Source organism: Mustelus asterias, chromosome 11 (genome assembly GCF_964213995.1).
Source record: "Mustelus asterias chromosome 11, sMusAst1.hap1.1, whole genome shotgun sequence".
Lineage (NCBI taxonomy): Eukaryota > Metazoa > Chordata > Chondrichthyes > Carcharhiniformes > Triakidae > Mustelus > Mustelus asterias.
In genome coordinates, this window is record NC_135811.1 from 24,253,389 (window position 1) to 24,270,217 (window position 16,829).

At 45.6% G+C, this 16,829-nt stretch overlaps 1 protein-coding gene across 2 annotated transcripts in view; it reads left to right on the forward strand.

Moving 5' to 3' along the window:
• afap1l2 (actin filament associated protein 1-like 2) overlaps nt 1-16,829 on the forward strand; it is a 241,770-nt gene that overhangs the window by 109,588 nt on the left and 115,353 nt on the right. For both annotated transcript variants that reach the window (XR_013498974.1, XM_078223255.1), the window contains exon 2: nt 15,945-16,073. Coding sequence is in view for 1 of the 2 variants with exons in the window: in XM_078223255.1 (XP_078079381.1) it covers nt 15,945-16,073 (129 nt within the window). In the remaining variant the exon portion in view is untranslated. The remainder of the gene's footprint in view (nt 1-15,944; nt 16,074-16,829) is intronic.

The window sequence follows — 16,829 nt, forward strand, 5'->3', positions numbered from 1 at the left end:
TGTTTGAATACACTCAAAAACTCTGCATCGCATTTATACATCACCACACACTCTCCACAGAATTCCAGTCTTTCCAGGAACTAGTCCAAAGTTACTCCCAGCTTCCAATGGGCACACTTCTCACTATTTTGCTGAGTTGTAACATCCGGTCACCATCGAAGGTCCTTTCCCTCATTCATCCGAGAAATCCCAAACAGAATTCCAGTAACGTGACTCACTATTTGGTGATTCATTCCCACAGTGACATCAAGATGAATCTATCAGGGTCCTTAAATGTCCGGCACGGTGGCACAGTGGTTTGCACTGCTGCCTCACAGTGCCAGGGATCACTGTCGGTGTGGAGTTTGTACGTTCTCCCTGTGTCTGCATGGGTTTCCTCCAGGTGCTCCGGTTTCCTCCCACAGTCCAAAGATGTGCAGGTTAGATGAATTGGCCATGCTAAATTCTCCCTCAGCGTACAAGGACAGGTGCGGAGTGTGGCTTCACAGTAACTTCATTGCAGTGTTAATGTAAGCCTACTTGTGACTGATAAATAAAACTTTAAACTTGTATTTCCATGGCTTCCATCTCTTTGACCAGAAAACATATTCCTATCTGCATCTTCTCTGGTAGCCAACAATAAAAACAGTCATTTTCCTTCTTCTGCTCTCTGCCTTTCTTTCATGACATTTCTCTCTCACTCTCTCTGTGGCCAGAGTTTTTAAAAAAAATCAGACTGCCTAAAGCAAGAACAACTGCCTCTCTCTTCGTGTTCATAAGTTAAAAGTGCGTTTGGATTTCATTAAGTCTTAACCTAGGCCCCATGGTAACCATCATCTGGCCAGTTGCCAAGCAGAGTGCAACGCAACTTCATATCATCCCTCTCTTCCAGGGCATAGTGTTTTACCTTAAATTAGAAAGAGACAATCCAAATCATGCTATTTATAAAACCTTGCATTCTTAATAACCATATTAATCACTTAGACAAAGGGACCAAGAGTGAAGTATCCATGTTTGCTGACAATACAAAGCTAAATGGGAATTCAAGCTGTGGGCAGGACACAAAGAAGCTGCAAAGACTTATAGACAGGTTAAGTGAGTGGGCAACAAGGTGGCAGATGAATAATATGGACAAATATGTTGTTATTCACTTTGGTAATAAGAATAGATTTGTAGATTATTATTTAAAAGATGTGAAAGTTGTAAATGTTGATGTTCAGAGACAATTGGATGTACTCATATAAGGAACACAGAAAGTTAGCATGCAAGCACAGCAAGTAATTAAGAAGGCAAATGGCATTTTGTCATTTATTGAAAGGGGACTGGAGTACAAGGATAAGGAGATATTGTCCAATTGGATATGGCTTTGGTGAGACAATACCTGCTGTACTGTGTGCAGTTTTGGACTCTGTATCTAAGGAAGGATTTACTTGCATTGGAGGCAGCACAGTAAAGGTTTATAAATTGGCTCCTGGGATGAGAGTTTGTCCTGTGATTTGGGCCAATACTTTTGAAGAATAGTTTAAAATAACAGGAGCCCTTGTTGCAAAATATAAGTTTCTAAGTAGTCTTGACACTGAGAGGTTCTTTCCCTTATCTGGGGAATCCAGGACACAGTCTCAGGATAAAGGCTTGCTTATTTAGGATTGAGATGAGGAGAGAATTCTTCACTCAGCAGGTTGTGAATTTACCCCAGGGAGAACCAATATAACATACGACCAACATAAGAACATAAACAAAGGAGCAGGAGGAGGCCATCAATTGATCAGGGAGCCCTAATAAACAATGATTTCCAACTCCTGGGTGGATGGCAGTGAGGGGTACTTTTCAATTTAGGCACAGGGTGCTTGCTACCTTTAATTCATTCCTGTCTGACTTTTCTTAAAGGGAAAGGGGGTGACTGAGGTTTAGTGAACAGTTATCTGTTTGCACCCAAAGTGGCTACAGCCACCCATCATGTCCAACCCCGTATCCTGTTTTCCAATTGAAGTCACCCACTACCTCACAAAGTGGAGAATGTAGTTCCAAGGATATTGTTGTTGGCATGGAGCACTGCCTGCTCGGTATGCACATCAGGCCAGCCTCCCACCCATTGACTCTGTCTACACTTCGTGCTGCCTTGGCAAAGCAGCTAGCATAATTAAGGATCCCACGCATCCCACCTTCTTCTGTCGGGAAAAAGACACAAAAGTCTGAGGACACGTACCAACCGACTCAAGAACAGCTTCTTCCCTGCTGCCATCAGACTTTTGAATGGACCTACCTTGCATTAAGTTGATCTTTCTCTACACCCTAGCTATGACTGTAACACCACATTCTGCACTCTCTCCTTTCCTTCTCTATGGACGGTATGCTTTGTCTGTATAGCGCGCAAGAAACAATACTTTTCACTGTATGTTAATACATGTGACAATAATAAATCAAATCAAATCAAATCAAAAAGTAATTCTGGTGGGGGAAGGCGGTAGACTTATTCGCTTCATTTTAATGGCCAGAAAATCCTCCAGGGTTTAGTGCTCTCCCAATCCAAAACCCTGACATGCATTGCCACTGTGAAAGCATCACATCAGGACAGCCAAAACCTACAGTAAGGGTAAAAAAGGATTGATCTGGTTGGAAAGGTTCATATATTTTAACTGATGTCAGACTCTCAGGATGGCATTGATTAATTTCCAAGCATTTTAGTCCAGGCTATAAACACCAAATTAAGGACAAACACTATTCTACTAAGAAGAAGTTTGAATTTATTGTTTAAAAATTTGCAACTCTATCGCTTATTTGCAACTCCCTCAGCACAAAATGTTACTGACTATCATCGCAAGACAGTGAGAGGTCATGCAATATGGTAATGGAAGTAACTTCATAAGAATTCTGTCTCCAGCCTGAAAAGAATTGACCTTTGTTCAAAGATTAGTGTTTGTGTATAGAACTCTTTGGCATCGAGCCTTTCACTCCCAGTTGCAGATTTCTCTGCGATTGCTGAAGTAGGTTTGTCAGTAGCCAATATGATGTTATGTACTGTTCGTTCACATTTACAGCGGTAGTCCAATTTTCTGTTGAATTGATAGAGGCTTCCAGTGAAGTCATTTGACCTCTAACCTGTAATTCTGTACTACAAAGCAAGCTAAAATTTCTGCTTTATTGTTGCACCCTTTGGAAGCCTAATCTAAGGTAAACCCCATGGATAAAGTCTATTTATTAGTGTCACAAGTAGGCTTACATTAACACTGCAATGAAGTTACTGTGAAAATCCCCTAATCGCCACACTCTGGCGCCTGTTCCGGTACACTGAGGGAGAATTTAGCTTGGCCAATGTACCTAACCAACATGTCTTTCGGACTGTGGGAAGAAACTGGTGCACCTGGAGGAAACCCACGCAGGGAGAATGTGCAAACTCCGCAGACACTGACCCAAGGCAGGAATTGAACCCGGGTCCCTGGCGCTGTGAGGCAGCAGTGCTAACCACTATGCCATCATGCCGCCCTAAGCATTTTGATCTGGAGGATCCAAAATCTTGATATGGAATTTGGAATTTTTTGATGCCGGGAGCACCTACAGGGCTTTGATCCATAACCAGCACAAAACTCTGACAGGAACTGAGAGGTGTGCACTGCACATGTTAGACTGCTAATGAATTGGACACAGATGCTCGCCATAATGACTGCCAATTAAATGAATGCAGAAACACTAAACCGCCTCGAAAAAAGGAAAGACGCAGGCCACTAAACAACAATGGAACCTGGCTCCAAACTGGCCAGTCCTCGACACAAGGTGCATGTCTGCGGCCAATTTAGTTTAAAAGTGTGGCTGGCCTTGGCAGTAAGGTCTGTGCGGCTCAACGGAGGTTTTCGCTACAGGAGAATGCAACAACCCTTAACAAAACATAGACACAGTAACGGAATTTAGCATCGATCAAAGTTCAAAACCCTTTTGTCACGTGTAGAAAATCTAGCACTCTCAATGGCAGGTCTGACAATTTTTCTGAGCTAATACAGTATTTGGAGGGTTGATCATTGTTTATTTTTCACATATTCAATTCAACATGTGTAGGCTTCTTGATAATCAACATTTTTGCCGTAAAAGATGCTTTCTGCGTTCAGAAGTTGGAGTATTACTCTTGTGTTTTATTTACTTTAATATGAAAAAGTAGAAACAGTATTTATGTCCATTTTCTACAGAGGTGTGTTTATTTCAGAGGACCTTATTATTTTTGCCAGCCAAACTGGTCACCTGTAATAGGGTTCTCTTCAAGTCTCACAAATGACTTAACAGCCTCTTAATTATTCTGAGAACAACCAAAAATGTTAATTCAGCTGTGACAGCTGGACAGTTGGATACGATGGGCCCTGACAACATTCCAGTAATTGCACTGAAGACTTGCACTCCAGAACTTGCCGTGTCCTTAGCCAAGCTCTTCCAGTACAGCCACAATACTGACATCTACCCAGCAAACCAGCCTCCCATCCATTGGCTGACTCTGTCTACACTTCCCGCTGCCTCGGAAAAGCAACCGGCGTAATTAAGGACCCCATGCACCCTAGACATTCTCTCTTCTACCTTCTTCCGTCGGGAAAAAGGTACAAAAGTCTGAGGACACGTACCAACCGACACAAGAACAGCTTCTTCCCTGCTGCTGTCAGACTTTTGAATGGACCCACCTTGCATTAAGTTGATCTTTCTCTACACCCTAGCTATGACTGTAACACTACATTCTGCACTCTCTCATTTCCTTCTCTATGAACGGTATGCTTTGTCTGTATAACACGCAAGAAAAGAATACTTTTCACTGTATACTAATACATGTGACAATAATAAATCAAATCAAATCAAATCAATGTGGAAAACTGTGCAGGTATGTCCCCCCCCCCATCCCCCCAAGTACCATCTCGTCAGTCTACTCTCAATCTACTCTCAAACATTAGTAAAGTGATGGCAGGTATCATCAGCAGTTTTCAAGTGGCACTTGCTTAACAATAACCTCCTCACTGATGCTCAGTTTGGGTTCCGCCAGGGCTGCTCAGCTCCTGACCTCATTGCAGCCTTGGTTCAAACATGAACAAAAGAGCTTAACTCCAGAAATGAGGTGACAGTGACAACCCTTGACATCAAGGCTACATTGATAGTGTGTGACATCAAGGAGTCAATGGGAATCAGAGGAAAATCTCTGCTGGTTGGAGTCATACCTGGCACAAAGGAAGATGATTGAGATGGTTGGAGGTCAGTCATCTCAGTTTCAGGACATCACTGCAGGAGTTCCTCAGGTTGGTATCCTAGCCCGAACCATCCTCAGCTGCTTCATCAATGACCTTACTTCCATCATAAGATCAGAAGTGGGGATGTTCGCAAATGACTGCACAATGTTCAGAGCCATCCGCGACTCCTCAGATACTGAAACAGTCCATGTCCAAATGTAGGAAGACCAGGCTCGAGCTGACAAATGGCAAGTAACATTCACACCACAAGAGTGCCATTCAATGACCATCTCCAAAAAGATAGAATCTAACCATTGCTCCTTGACATTCAATGGCATTATGATCACTGAATGCCCCACTATCAACACCCTTGGGCTTACCATTGACCAGGAATTGAACTAGACTAGCCATATAAATATTGCAGCTATCAGACAAGATCAGAGGCTAGGAATCCTATGGTGAATAACTCACCTTCTGACTCCTCAAAGCCTGCCATCATCTACAAGGCACAAGTCAGGAGTGTGATGGAATACTCTCCACTTGCGTGGATGAGTGCAGCTCATTTAACACTCAAGAACTTCGACACCATCCAGGACAAAACACCTTCTTGATTGGCACCCCTTCCACACATATCGACGCACAGTAGCAGCAGTGTGTACCACCTACAAGATGTACTGCAGGAACTCACCAAGCCTCCTGAGATAGCATCTTCCAAACCCATAACCACTACAATCTCAAAAGGAGAAGGACAGCAGACACCTGGAAATTCCTCTCCAAGTCACAGGCAAACCTGACTTGGAAATATATCGCCGCCGTTCCTTCAATGTTGCTGACTCAAAATCCTGGAATTTCCTACCTAACAGCACTGTGGGTATACCTACACCACATGGACTGCAGCGGTTCAAGAAGGCGGCTCACCACCACCTCTGCAAGGGCAATTAGGGATAGGCAATAAATGCTGGCCTAACCAGCGATATCCACATCCTGCAAGTGAATCAAAAGAAATTGTAGGAAGTGAAGTGCATTTGTGTGCATTTGTTGATATGGTCATTTCTCCTATTTGAAAAATTATGTTCCAGTCCTTATCATTGCACAGTGACTATTCCGAGGATCCGCTACTGATGCAGGGTCTCATTCAACCTGAGCATAGATCACAAGATCTAACACAGATCACAAGATCTAACTAATGAGATCTAACAAGATCTCACACAAAATACTTACGACTCAACGGAAGGAGGAGAGAAATTGGAGGGAGGTAACGATGACCAGACCTGGTGAGCAGTCCCTGCCCCTACCCCACCCGTTTGACTGTCTCAAGGGTCCACTGAGAGGCCAGATGTGGGAATTATAGAAATGTCATGTCCTTTGATATCGAGCAGCATCAGGCCCTCAGGAGAAACAGCATGAAGTCAGTTCCTTTTGGTGCGGTAGCAGATGGTGTTCTCCTGAGACAGGGCGTGGAGGAGTCCACAGTGGACTTTCAGACCATTCTCAATGCTTTTGGCACCTATTTTAACCTAAAGTGAAACTTAGTAACAGAACAAGCACATTTTAACCAACGGTCACAATGACCCGGGGAGTCGATCAAATTATTTCTTACCAATCTACATTGCCGATCTTGTTCTTATGGATGTGGGATGCTGAAGGGAGGCTGAAGGGACCGCATAGTCATGGGTATGGGGGATGAAAAATTCTCTGACTTTGTAGACCACTGACATCAGTCAGTTACACATTCGATTCCTGAGAGAGAGGTTGGAACACCATGCTCAGGAGCAACATGCCTACTCTGTAACTTGTTTAGTTATAGCGCTAATAAATAAGTGTTAAGCAAGTACCAGGGTATGATTACAATCTGTCTAGTGACCTAGCACCATGCCTAGAGTCCACGGATAAGAAGGACAATCTCAGAACAAAATATAGTGAGGAAAAAAACAAAGCATTGGAAGTTTCAGCCTATCCCTGAATTCTGACACTTTTTAGCACCTGCCTCTGGTGTTGTTTCTTTTAAACAACAGGAGAAACTTTGCTCTATAAACTTCCAGATTTTTAAGACAGTATTCAATGCAATAAAAGAACATTTTAAGGAGAATTTGCATTTATGTGAGATTGTTGGTTCCACAATTATTAACGTTGCAGATGTATCCTGCCAGATAAAAGTTACTGGCTTTAAAGTATATAACTTCAATGTAACTTGCTAGACTAGAAAGTTTGAATAATACTTTACGAATGCTTTAACATTATACATTAAATTTATGATGTGCCACATAGGAGGCTTTAAAGAACTTTCTAGTTAAGTGCACTTATTGCATTTATTTTCATGTGCAGTGAATTGTTTTGTTCTAAATTTCCCTTCTGAGGTTGATGTTTAGAAGAGTAACACTTCAGCCACTGCGCCCATTTCTGCGAATGCGACTGCATTTCATAATTTTCATGAAAAAGGAAGTTGAAAGATTAGATGTACTTTTGATAGAGATCTCCCTCATTTTAAGAGTTTGTTTTTTTTGCCTTGTTTGGATCTCGCCATTGTCTGCAATATCCAAGGCCAGGAATGTAGGTGGGTGGCTTGCTGTTGAGTGAACTAACTGGAAAGAGTCAATATCCTCTGGTGAAAAAAGGAGAGAGATCCACAACAATGCGCATTGTCTGGTGTGCAATTTTACATCATTGGATTATTGGTCAAGTATGAAATGAAGGATGATAACTCAGTTCACCCATGCATCAGTTTGTATATTATCATCATTAAGGCTTACTTTGAATCTGGGACTGATCGATAAATTGCTATTAATTTTGTCACCAAGCGGCTTTGATAGCTCAGTTGCAGTCCTTCGGCACCCAACCATGTAGGGCGGGAGGATTCCAAATCTTATTTCTCTCTATTGCGAATGCTCTGTTGCTCTGTTCTCAGAAACAATAATGCAGAAGCTCAACTGCTCAGGCTAAAGAGAAAAATAATCAACCAAACTGCTGCTCCTGATGCTATGTAGTGATTTTAGGGGAAGGTTTGAACAATTCAAGACAAGTTCAGGACTGGCTGTTGTTGTGATGTGCATGTATGTTTAAGGGAGTATATCTTCAACTGCTGTCTACCACAACATAACATATGATGTGTAATCCCAGGAGACTTGCAGACAGAATACATTAACAGTAGTACAGATCAAACACGTCTCATGGCCTCCCAATTAACATTGCTTGTAGACAGTCTTACCTTCAAATAAAGGACCCACAGAAAATCTCCCATTACAAAGGAGGAAGTGTTAGGTTTGTTAGAGAATATAAAGACTGACAAATCCCCAGGGCCTGATGGAATCTATCCAAGGCTGCTCAGGGAGACGAGAGGTGAAATCGTTCGGCCTCTGACGCAAATCTTTGTCTCGTCACTGGACGCAGGTGAGGTCCCAGAGGATTGGAGGATAGCCAATGTGGTCCCGTTATTTAAGAAGGGTAGGAAGGATAACCCGGGTAATTATAGGCCGGTGAGCTTGACGTCCGTGGTGGGGAAGTTGTTGGAGAAGATTCTTAGAGATAGGATGTATGCGCATTTAGAAAGGAATAAACTCATTAACGATAGTCAGCATGGTTTTGTGAGAGGGAGGTCATGCCTCACTAACCTGGTGGTGTTTTTTGAAGAAGTGACCAAAATGGTTGACGAAGGAAGGGCCGTGGATGTTGTCTATATGGACTTTAGTAAAGCGTTTGACAAAGTCCCTCATGGTAGGCTAGTGAAAAAGGTTGGATCCCATGGGATAAAGGGGGAGGTGGCTAGATGGGTGGAGAACTGGCTTGGTCATAGAAGACAGAGGGTGGTAGTGGAAGGGTCTTTTTCCGGCTGGAGGCCTGTGACTAGTGGTGTACCGCAGGGCTCTGTATTGGGACCTCTGCTGTTTGTGATTTATATAAATGATCTGGAAGAAGGAGTAACTGGGGTGGTCAGTAAGTTTGCGGACGACACAAAACTGGCAGGACTTGCAGATAGTGAGGAACATTGTCAGAGGCTACAGAAGGATATAGATAGGCTGGAAATTTGGGCAAGGAAATGGCAGATGGAGTTCAATCCTGATAAATGCGAAGTGATGCATTTTGGTGGGAATAATGTAGGGAGGAGCTACACGATAAGTGGAAGAACCATAAAGGGTGTAGAGACGCAGAGGGACCTGGGTGTGCAAGTCCACAGATCTTTGAAGGTGACGTCACAGGTGGAGAAGATGGTGAAGAAGGCATATGGCATGCTTGCCTTTATAGGACGGGGCATAGAGTATAAAAGTTGGGGTCTGATGTTGCAGATGTATAGAACGTTGGTTCGGCCGCATTTGGAATACTGCGTCCAGTTCTGGTCGCCACACTACCAGAAGGATGTGGAGGCTTTGGAGAGAGTACAGAGGAGGTTTACCAGGATGTTGCCTGGTATGGAGGGGCTTGGTTATGAGGAGAGATTGGGGAAACTGGGGTTGTTCTCCTTGGAAAGACGGAGGATGAGGGGAGACTTAATCGAGGTGTATAAAATTATGAAAGGCATAGATAGGGTGAACGGTGGGAAGCTTTTCCCCGGGTCGGTGGTGACGTTCACGAGGGGTCATAGGTTCAAGGTGAAGGGGGGGAGGTTTAACACAGATATCAGAAGGACATATTTTACACAGAGGGTCGTGGGGGCCTGGAATGTGTTGCCGGGCAAGGTGGTGGAGGCGGACACACTGGGAACGTTTAAGACTTATCTAGACAGCTATATGAACGGAGTGGGAATGGAGGGATACAAAAGAGTGGTCTAGTTTGGACCAGGGAGCGGCGCGGGCTAATTGTTCTTTGTTTCTCGTTTCAAGGCTTCATTCTATGATCATCTTGCTGGTGCCAGTACAGAGCGAGACTGCGGATAGTTGGGAACCTGTCTCGGGGGCAGGGAATTCATATGGTGTTCGTGGAAGTGGAAATGAATAGGGTTGGGAAGCATTTTCCGATCAGGGCCAGTGTGATCTCCTGGACTCGTTTCGATCGCCTCAGGGGGTCGGAGAGGAATTTCCCAGATTTTTTTTCCCCATATTGGCCCTGGGGTTTTCACTCTGGGTTTTCGCCTCTCCCTGGAGATCACATGGTCTGGAATGGGGGGGTTGGGGTGAGTTAATAGGTTGTGATGAACAAAGCATCGTAGCTGTGAGGGACAGCTCGGTGGATAGGATATTGGTATGTAGATAGGCTGGAAAATTGGGCGGGGATCCTCGATTCAGGATTCAATCCTGGACCGGGGAGCGGCGCGGGCTTGGAGGGCCGAAGGGCCTGTTCCTGTGCTGTATTGTTCTTTGTTCTTTATTACTGTTTTATCAATCCTTATCATATGGTTGGTATGTTTGTGATAAACAGAAGAAAGTAACAGCTATGAGAAGTCATATCAATGAACTTGCTTTCACTTACTCTCCATTAGCATAGCTACATGCACACAGACACACACACGCAGAGATACAACACACACGTAGAGATACAACACACACACAGATACACACACGCACAGGTACAAGACACGCACATGTGCACGCACATAGGGCCCGATTATACCATTTTATTCTAAGTGCTGAATCTGGGCGTGATGCAGATCCGACTTAGAAATCTGCTTTCAGGCGCCCCCATACACACTCAGCCTGAAAAAAAAATCGCCAGTCCCATTCACGCTGTGGGCGGGGCTTATCGCGCCTGAAACGAGCGGAGCTCTGAACTGCGCATGCGCAGTTAGAAAAAGCGCGCCCGTTTCATATCGCTCCCGGGCCACAGAAAGCAGAGAAAGCAGCCCGGGAGCGAAAAGCGGGAGCGATGCCTCCACACCCATCACCCCCACAGACATCACTGCCCCCCTTATCTACCCCCCCACTATCCAGACTGATCGCGACCCCTGCCCCCTTCCCCCCACCACCGATCGCCCGCAGAGTGGCAGCGGACACCCCTGCCCCCCACCAGAGATCCATCTGCCCCCCCACCAGAGATCCATCTGCCCCCCCACCAGAGATCACCCGCAGAGTGGCAGCGGACCCCCCTGCCCCCCCTCCCTCGCTACCAGAGATCCATCTGGTCTCCCCCCCACTAGTGAGTGATCGGGCCTTCCCCCCACCCCACCCACCAGAGATACATCTTACCCGCCTCCCTCCTCCCCCCACCCCCCTGAGAATGGTCTGGCCTCACTCATCCTCCCCCCCACCCCCCCAGACAGCGATCTGGCCTCACTCATCCTACCCCAGAGAATGGTCTGGCCTCACTCACCCCCCTCCCCCAGAGGAACATCTGACCCGCCTCCTCCCCCTCCCACCACCAGGCAATGATCAGCGCACCCCCCCCCGCCCCCACCCTCAAGAGATACATCTGACCCACCTCCTCCTCCTCCCGCCCCCCCCCCCCCCCAACCAGACAACGATCTGGCCTCACTCCCCTCCCCCCTCCCAACCAGAGAATGATCTGGCCCACTTCCCTCCCCCCTCCACCACTGATCTGAGTCAGGGAGCTGTTGGAAGCTCTGAACTCGCTCTTCGGCAGCTGGAGCGCCCGATTCAGACTTTTATTCAGCAGGTTCATTTTGGCGCGACTCCGGATCGGCGAACGCGGTGGTAAAGGGGGAAATGCTGATAAAGTTGGGCGGGCAGTTCATTAATTCAATTGAAATGCATGCAAATGCATTTAAATCGTCGTTGCACCCGTTGTGGGCGCGAAGCGGATCGCCGCCATTCCCGGGTTTCAGTAAAGTGGCAGTCTGCGCGGGCGCGGATCGCGTTAATGGCCTCGCACCCGACTTTACCATGTTTTCGCGCCCGAAAACGGGAGTGACGCAATGGTAAAATCGGGCCCATACACGCACAGATGCACGCATGCAAACACATGCATAGATACATGTACGCAGACACACACACACGCACAGATACATACACATAGACATACATACACACATACACACACACGTTGTGCTTCCCCCATCCACCATGATCAATGGCACAGCGTTCAGCCACCAGGCTCCTGCACTCTTCAATTATCTTCTAAACCTTCCACACTTTAAAGTAAAACTCCTCAGAATCTTTCTTGAGAGTTGGTTGCTGGATAAATATAGTCCGACACATCCTCATAGTTATGCTATCTTAACAGTACTGAAAGGAGATTTATTTTAAATTTATCCCGATATCAAAATTATATCTGGCTCGGTAAATGATAAGAACAATCTGCATTAATATAATTGACTCACACCTGTCCAAGAGCTGCCACTTTACTACAGAAATTACTGTCTGATGTGACTCCTGGAACGTGGGAATGCCAGAGCTACAGTTTTTCCCATCTGTGCTTTGACGGAGGAAGCTCACACATTGGTAAACCAGACACCATTGCTCCCTTTTTCTCTTCAAAGCTGACCATTATTGTTAGAAAAACTGCTGAAGGTGCTCACCCTGCATTGTTCCTCTGGGGACAATTGTTCTGTTTCAAGTTTGCTTCTGAAATATATAATTGGCGCATTGTTCTGTAACCATCGCAGCAAGACATTTGCAGATGGCTATAAATGTATTTTCAAAACATTAATTGGACCCAGATTGTGCATCCAAAGTGGCTGACTGTAAGTTTCTTGTAATAATACTGAAGGATTTAGAAAATGCCAAGATTTTTGAGCCAACAAACGAAGCTGATTTTGTGCCCATGGTGAGTGTAATAACGCACTTAATGCCAATGCAAAAAGTTAAAATGACTCCCTTAAGGTGATAGTGACATCATCTGGCGTGTACATTGGGAAGAGTTCTTTATTCGACAGAAATTGGCTTGGTTTTGCCGTGATGAAAATACCTGGATTTAATTGATGATTTCTTTCAACTTCTTGGTGAGGAGCCTCACAGACAATGAACATAACTCCCCATGATAAAATATAGCTCAAATTAATCTGTCCATGACTCATTCCCATGCATGTGTGAGGTGAGCATGGGAGGGCAGTATTCGCTGGAGAGATCAAGTGCACAGAGGCTAACATGACTCAATGGAAGGATTGAGAATTAAAAGGGTGGAAAGGAATATTGATCAAACGAACTAGAAATAAGAATTAAATGTTCATAAAAGGCTCTCTATTCAGATAACAGGTTTTTTTGCAATTAATTCTTATTACAGCCAGAAAGCACATCTGGAAGGATTATGTTGCTATTTTATTCACATTACTACTTACTAATTGACTAATTTTATAGGCCCCCTAAATTTTCCACAATCAAAAGTGAATATTTAATAAATAAACATTTGGTGAGTTGATACAAAATGAATGCTTAGTGAATGTTCAAGAAAGCATTAAAACAAATTTATGTTGGTGTAAAGACTTCAATTAGGCCATTGAGGCTGGCCTATTGGAATATAAACTCACTGATTAAGGAGTCAATTGGTGAGCCAATCAGGGAGTCTTTTCCTTGTACTTAATCGGGTGTGTCAGTCCCTCTGGCACTCCTGAAGGTAGACTGCTGACTGATCACACTCTGTGTACTGCTGTTGGAATTTGGGATGACTTCAGCCAGGCTAACGAGGTTGGCTTGCTCGAGTATGAACTACCTGATGCCTCTCCTCGCCCGTCGCCCAGATACACCTTGGCGGGCCTTGTTGCCGCCGGGCGGCGGAGGTCCCTCTACGGAGGGATCTCCCCCAATTATCTCGGGGACCTGGGGTGGAGGGTGCTGCACGCAGCAGTGCCGTGCAACCGTAGGTTTTTCCGGTACACGGGCTCCCGAGACTGCCCTTTCTGTGGCCTCGTGGAGTCCGTGGACCATGTCTACGATCTGTGTTTTAGGCTGCACACCCTTTTTGGTTTCCTCAAACACCTTTTACTGATGTTTTGTTTGCACTTCAGTCCCACGCTCCTGATCTACGGGCACCTGGTGCGGAGAGGGGCGGGTCGGGATGCCGACCTCCTCGTGAACCTGCTCCTGGGCCTGGCGAGACGCGCCATCAATAGGTCCAGGCAGCGGGCGATCGACGGGGCCGTCCATCCCGACTGTCTGCCCCTCTACCGCGGCTACATTCGCGGCCAGGTGTCTCTGGAGAGGGAGCATGCGGTGTCCATGGGCGCGGTTGACGCCTTCCGCGACCGCTGGGCACCGCAGGGGCTGGGGTGTATTATCGACCCCGATAATCACCTTTTGGTTTGATGTTTTAAGTTTCCTTTCGACTTTGTTTTTGGTTCGGGCTGTTCCCCCCCTTCCTTTTGGGGAGCTGCCCCTTTTACTTTGTCCCTAAGTTAATTTGAGTTCGTTTACTTGATTGGTACCTTAAAAGAGCTACCTGATGAGTCCTCCCTAAGTTAATTTGAGTTAGTTTATTTGGTTGGTGTGAAAAGACATACCTGATGAGTTCTACGCTCCTGATCTACAGGCACCTGGTGCGGAGCGGGGCAGGTCGGTAGGACGACCTCCTCGTGAACCTGCTCCTGGGCCTAGCAAGGCGAGCCATCAATAGGTCCAGGCAGAGGGCGATCGACGGGGTTGTCCATCCTGACTGTCTGCCCCTCTACCACGGCTATACTTGTGGCCAGGTGTCCCTGGAGAGGGAGCATGTGGTGTCCACGGGCACAGTTGATGCCTTCCGTGCCCACTGGGCACCGCAGGGGCTGGGGTGTATTATCAACCTCAATAATCACATTTTAATTTGATGTTTTAAGTTTCCTTTTGACTTTGTTTTTTGTTTGAGCTGTTCCCCCTTCTTTTGGGGAGCTGCCCCTTTTAATTTGTCCCTAAGTTAATTTGATTTTGTCTAATTTGTTGGTACCTTAAAAGAAGTACCCGATGAGTCCTAATTGGTGGTTAAATCAGGGACCCTCATGTTCCCTATTTCAAGCAGGTGTGTCAGACTCCCAGAGCTGGCAGTGTACAGATGTATGGTGTAAATAAAGTAACTTGGTGATGGGACTTTTGCCTCCGTGGAGTTATTACAGAATTGTAAATAAAGGGATTTTGGTGAAGGGACTTCTGCCTCCAAAGACTTATTACAGTTTGCTACCAATTTGTTTTTCCCTTTCAGGAAGGGGTGAACCTCACAACATGGCCAGGCCAAGATAATGGCTTATAGAGCACTGTTAGCAATCATGGGGGATACCAGTATTTCACCTCAATGCCACAGTATCTTTCAAGATTCATTTAATTTCAATTCACAGTACTGTACAGCCATTTTTAATACAAAGGCAAATGCAATCCCCATTTTAAACAGAATTCATATGAAATTAGAAGTTGCTATCCATTCCATGGGGTGGCATGGTGGCACAGTGGTTAGCACTGCTGCCTCACAGTGCCAGGGACCTGGGTTCAATTCCAGCCCTGGGTAACAGTCTGTATGGAGTTTGCACATTCTCCCATGTCTGCATGGGTTTCATCATGCTCCGCTTTCCTCCCACACTCCGAAGATGTGCAGGTTAGGTGGATTGGCTGTGCTAAGTTGCCTTAGTGTCCCAAAATGCGCAGGTTAGGAGGACTAGCGGGGTGAATCCATGGGGCTGCTGGGGTAGGACCTGGGAGAGATTTTCTGTCGGTGAGTAGGTGCAGATTTGATGGGCTGAATGGCCTCCTTCTGCACTGCAGGGATTCTATGATTCAGGGGCACAATAACATGTACATGATGCAGGTGTGCATTGGTAAACATTCTTTGCCACACAGTGCAAAAGTTTCATTTGAATGGCTGGTGCTTGAATAAAACACATTTAATGATGGAATCTTTAATCAATATGAATGTTGTAGATCTTTCATTTCTTAATTGTGCTTCTTTCCAAGATGTGGGTTGATGTTGTGTTGATTTCTTTTTTTCCAGCAGTGGATCAGCTGCTTGCAGAACTCGAGACATTTTTGAAGTTACTGGATAATGAAAACCTCAGCCTCAGTGCCTTAGCGAAAAAATGTGTCTTATCGGATTTACTTCACAACATCATCAGTTCTTCAGGTCAGTGTTTGATTGATCTCTGGCTTGAGTTTGTTTTGTTACAGGGAATTGGTAGCATTGAATTTTCAAATTCCTTAATCTGGCGCTATCTCTGAGTAAAGTCTCTCAGAGCAGAAGGTAGAGGTTAGAAAGCTAGGCTGTGCTTTGTTAGCTGACTGTGTAGGACGGCAGGGTGAGATGTTGCAATTGGATGCTGCACCACCAGTCTAGGAAGAGAAAATCTGCCAGTATTCCCAGATCTATCCATCTGGGAACATTGGAACATCCTTGACCAGAAATTTTACCAGAAGCTGTAGCAAGCCACAGTTTGGGAATTCTGCTGCGACTAACTCACCTTTTCCCCAAAATCTGTCCACCATCTGCAAGACAGAAGTGTGATGAAATACTGTTCACTTGCCAGGATAAGTGCAGCTCAAGGAGCACTCAGTAAGTTTGACATGATCTCGAACAAAGAAGTCAGCTTAATTGCCACCTTATCCACCATCTTAATGTTCACTCCCGCCACCACTAACACACATAGGCAGCACTATGTACCATATACACGATGCACTGCAGCAACTCTTGACCTCTTCAACTAATATTGCCTTTCCTTGGGCGACATGGTGGCACAGTGGTTAGCACTGCTGCCTCACAGAGCCATGGACCCAGGTTCGATTCCCAGCTTGGGTCACTGTCTGAGGAGTCTGCACGTTCACCCCGTGTCCGCATGGGTTTTCCCCGGGTACTCCGGTTCCCTCCCACAATCCGAAAGACATG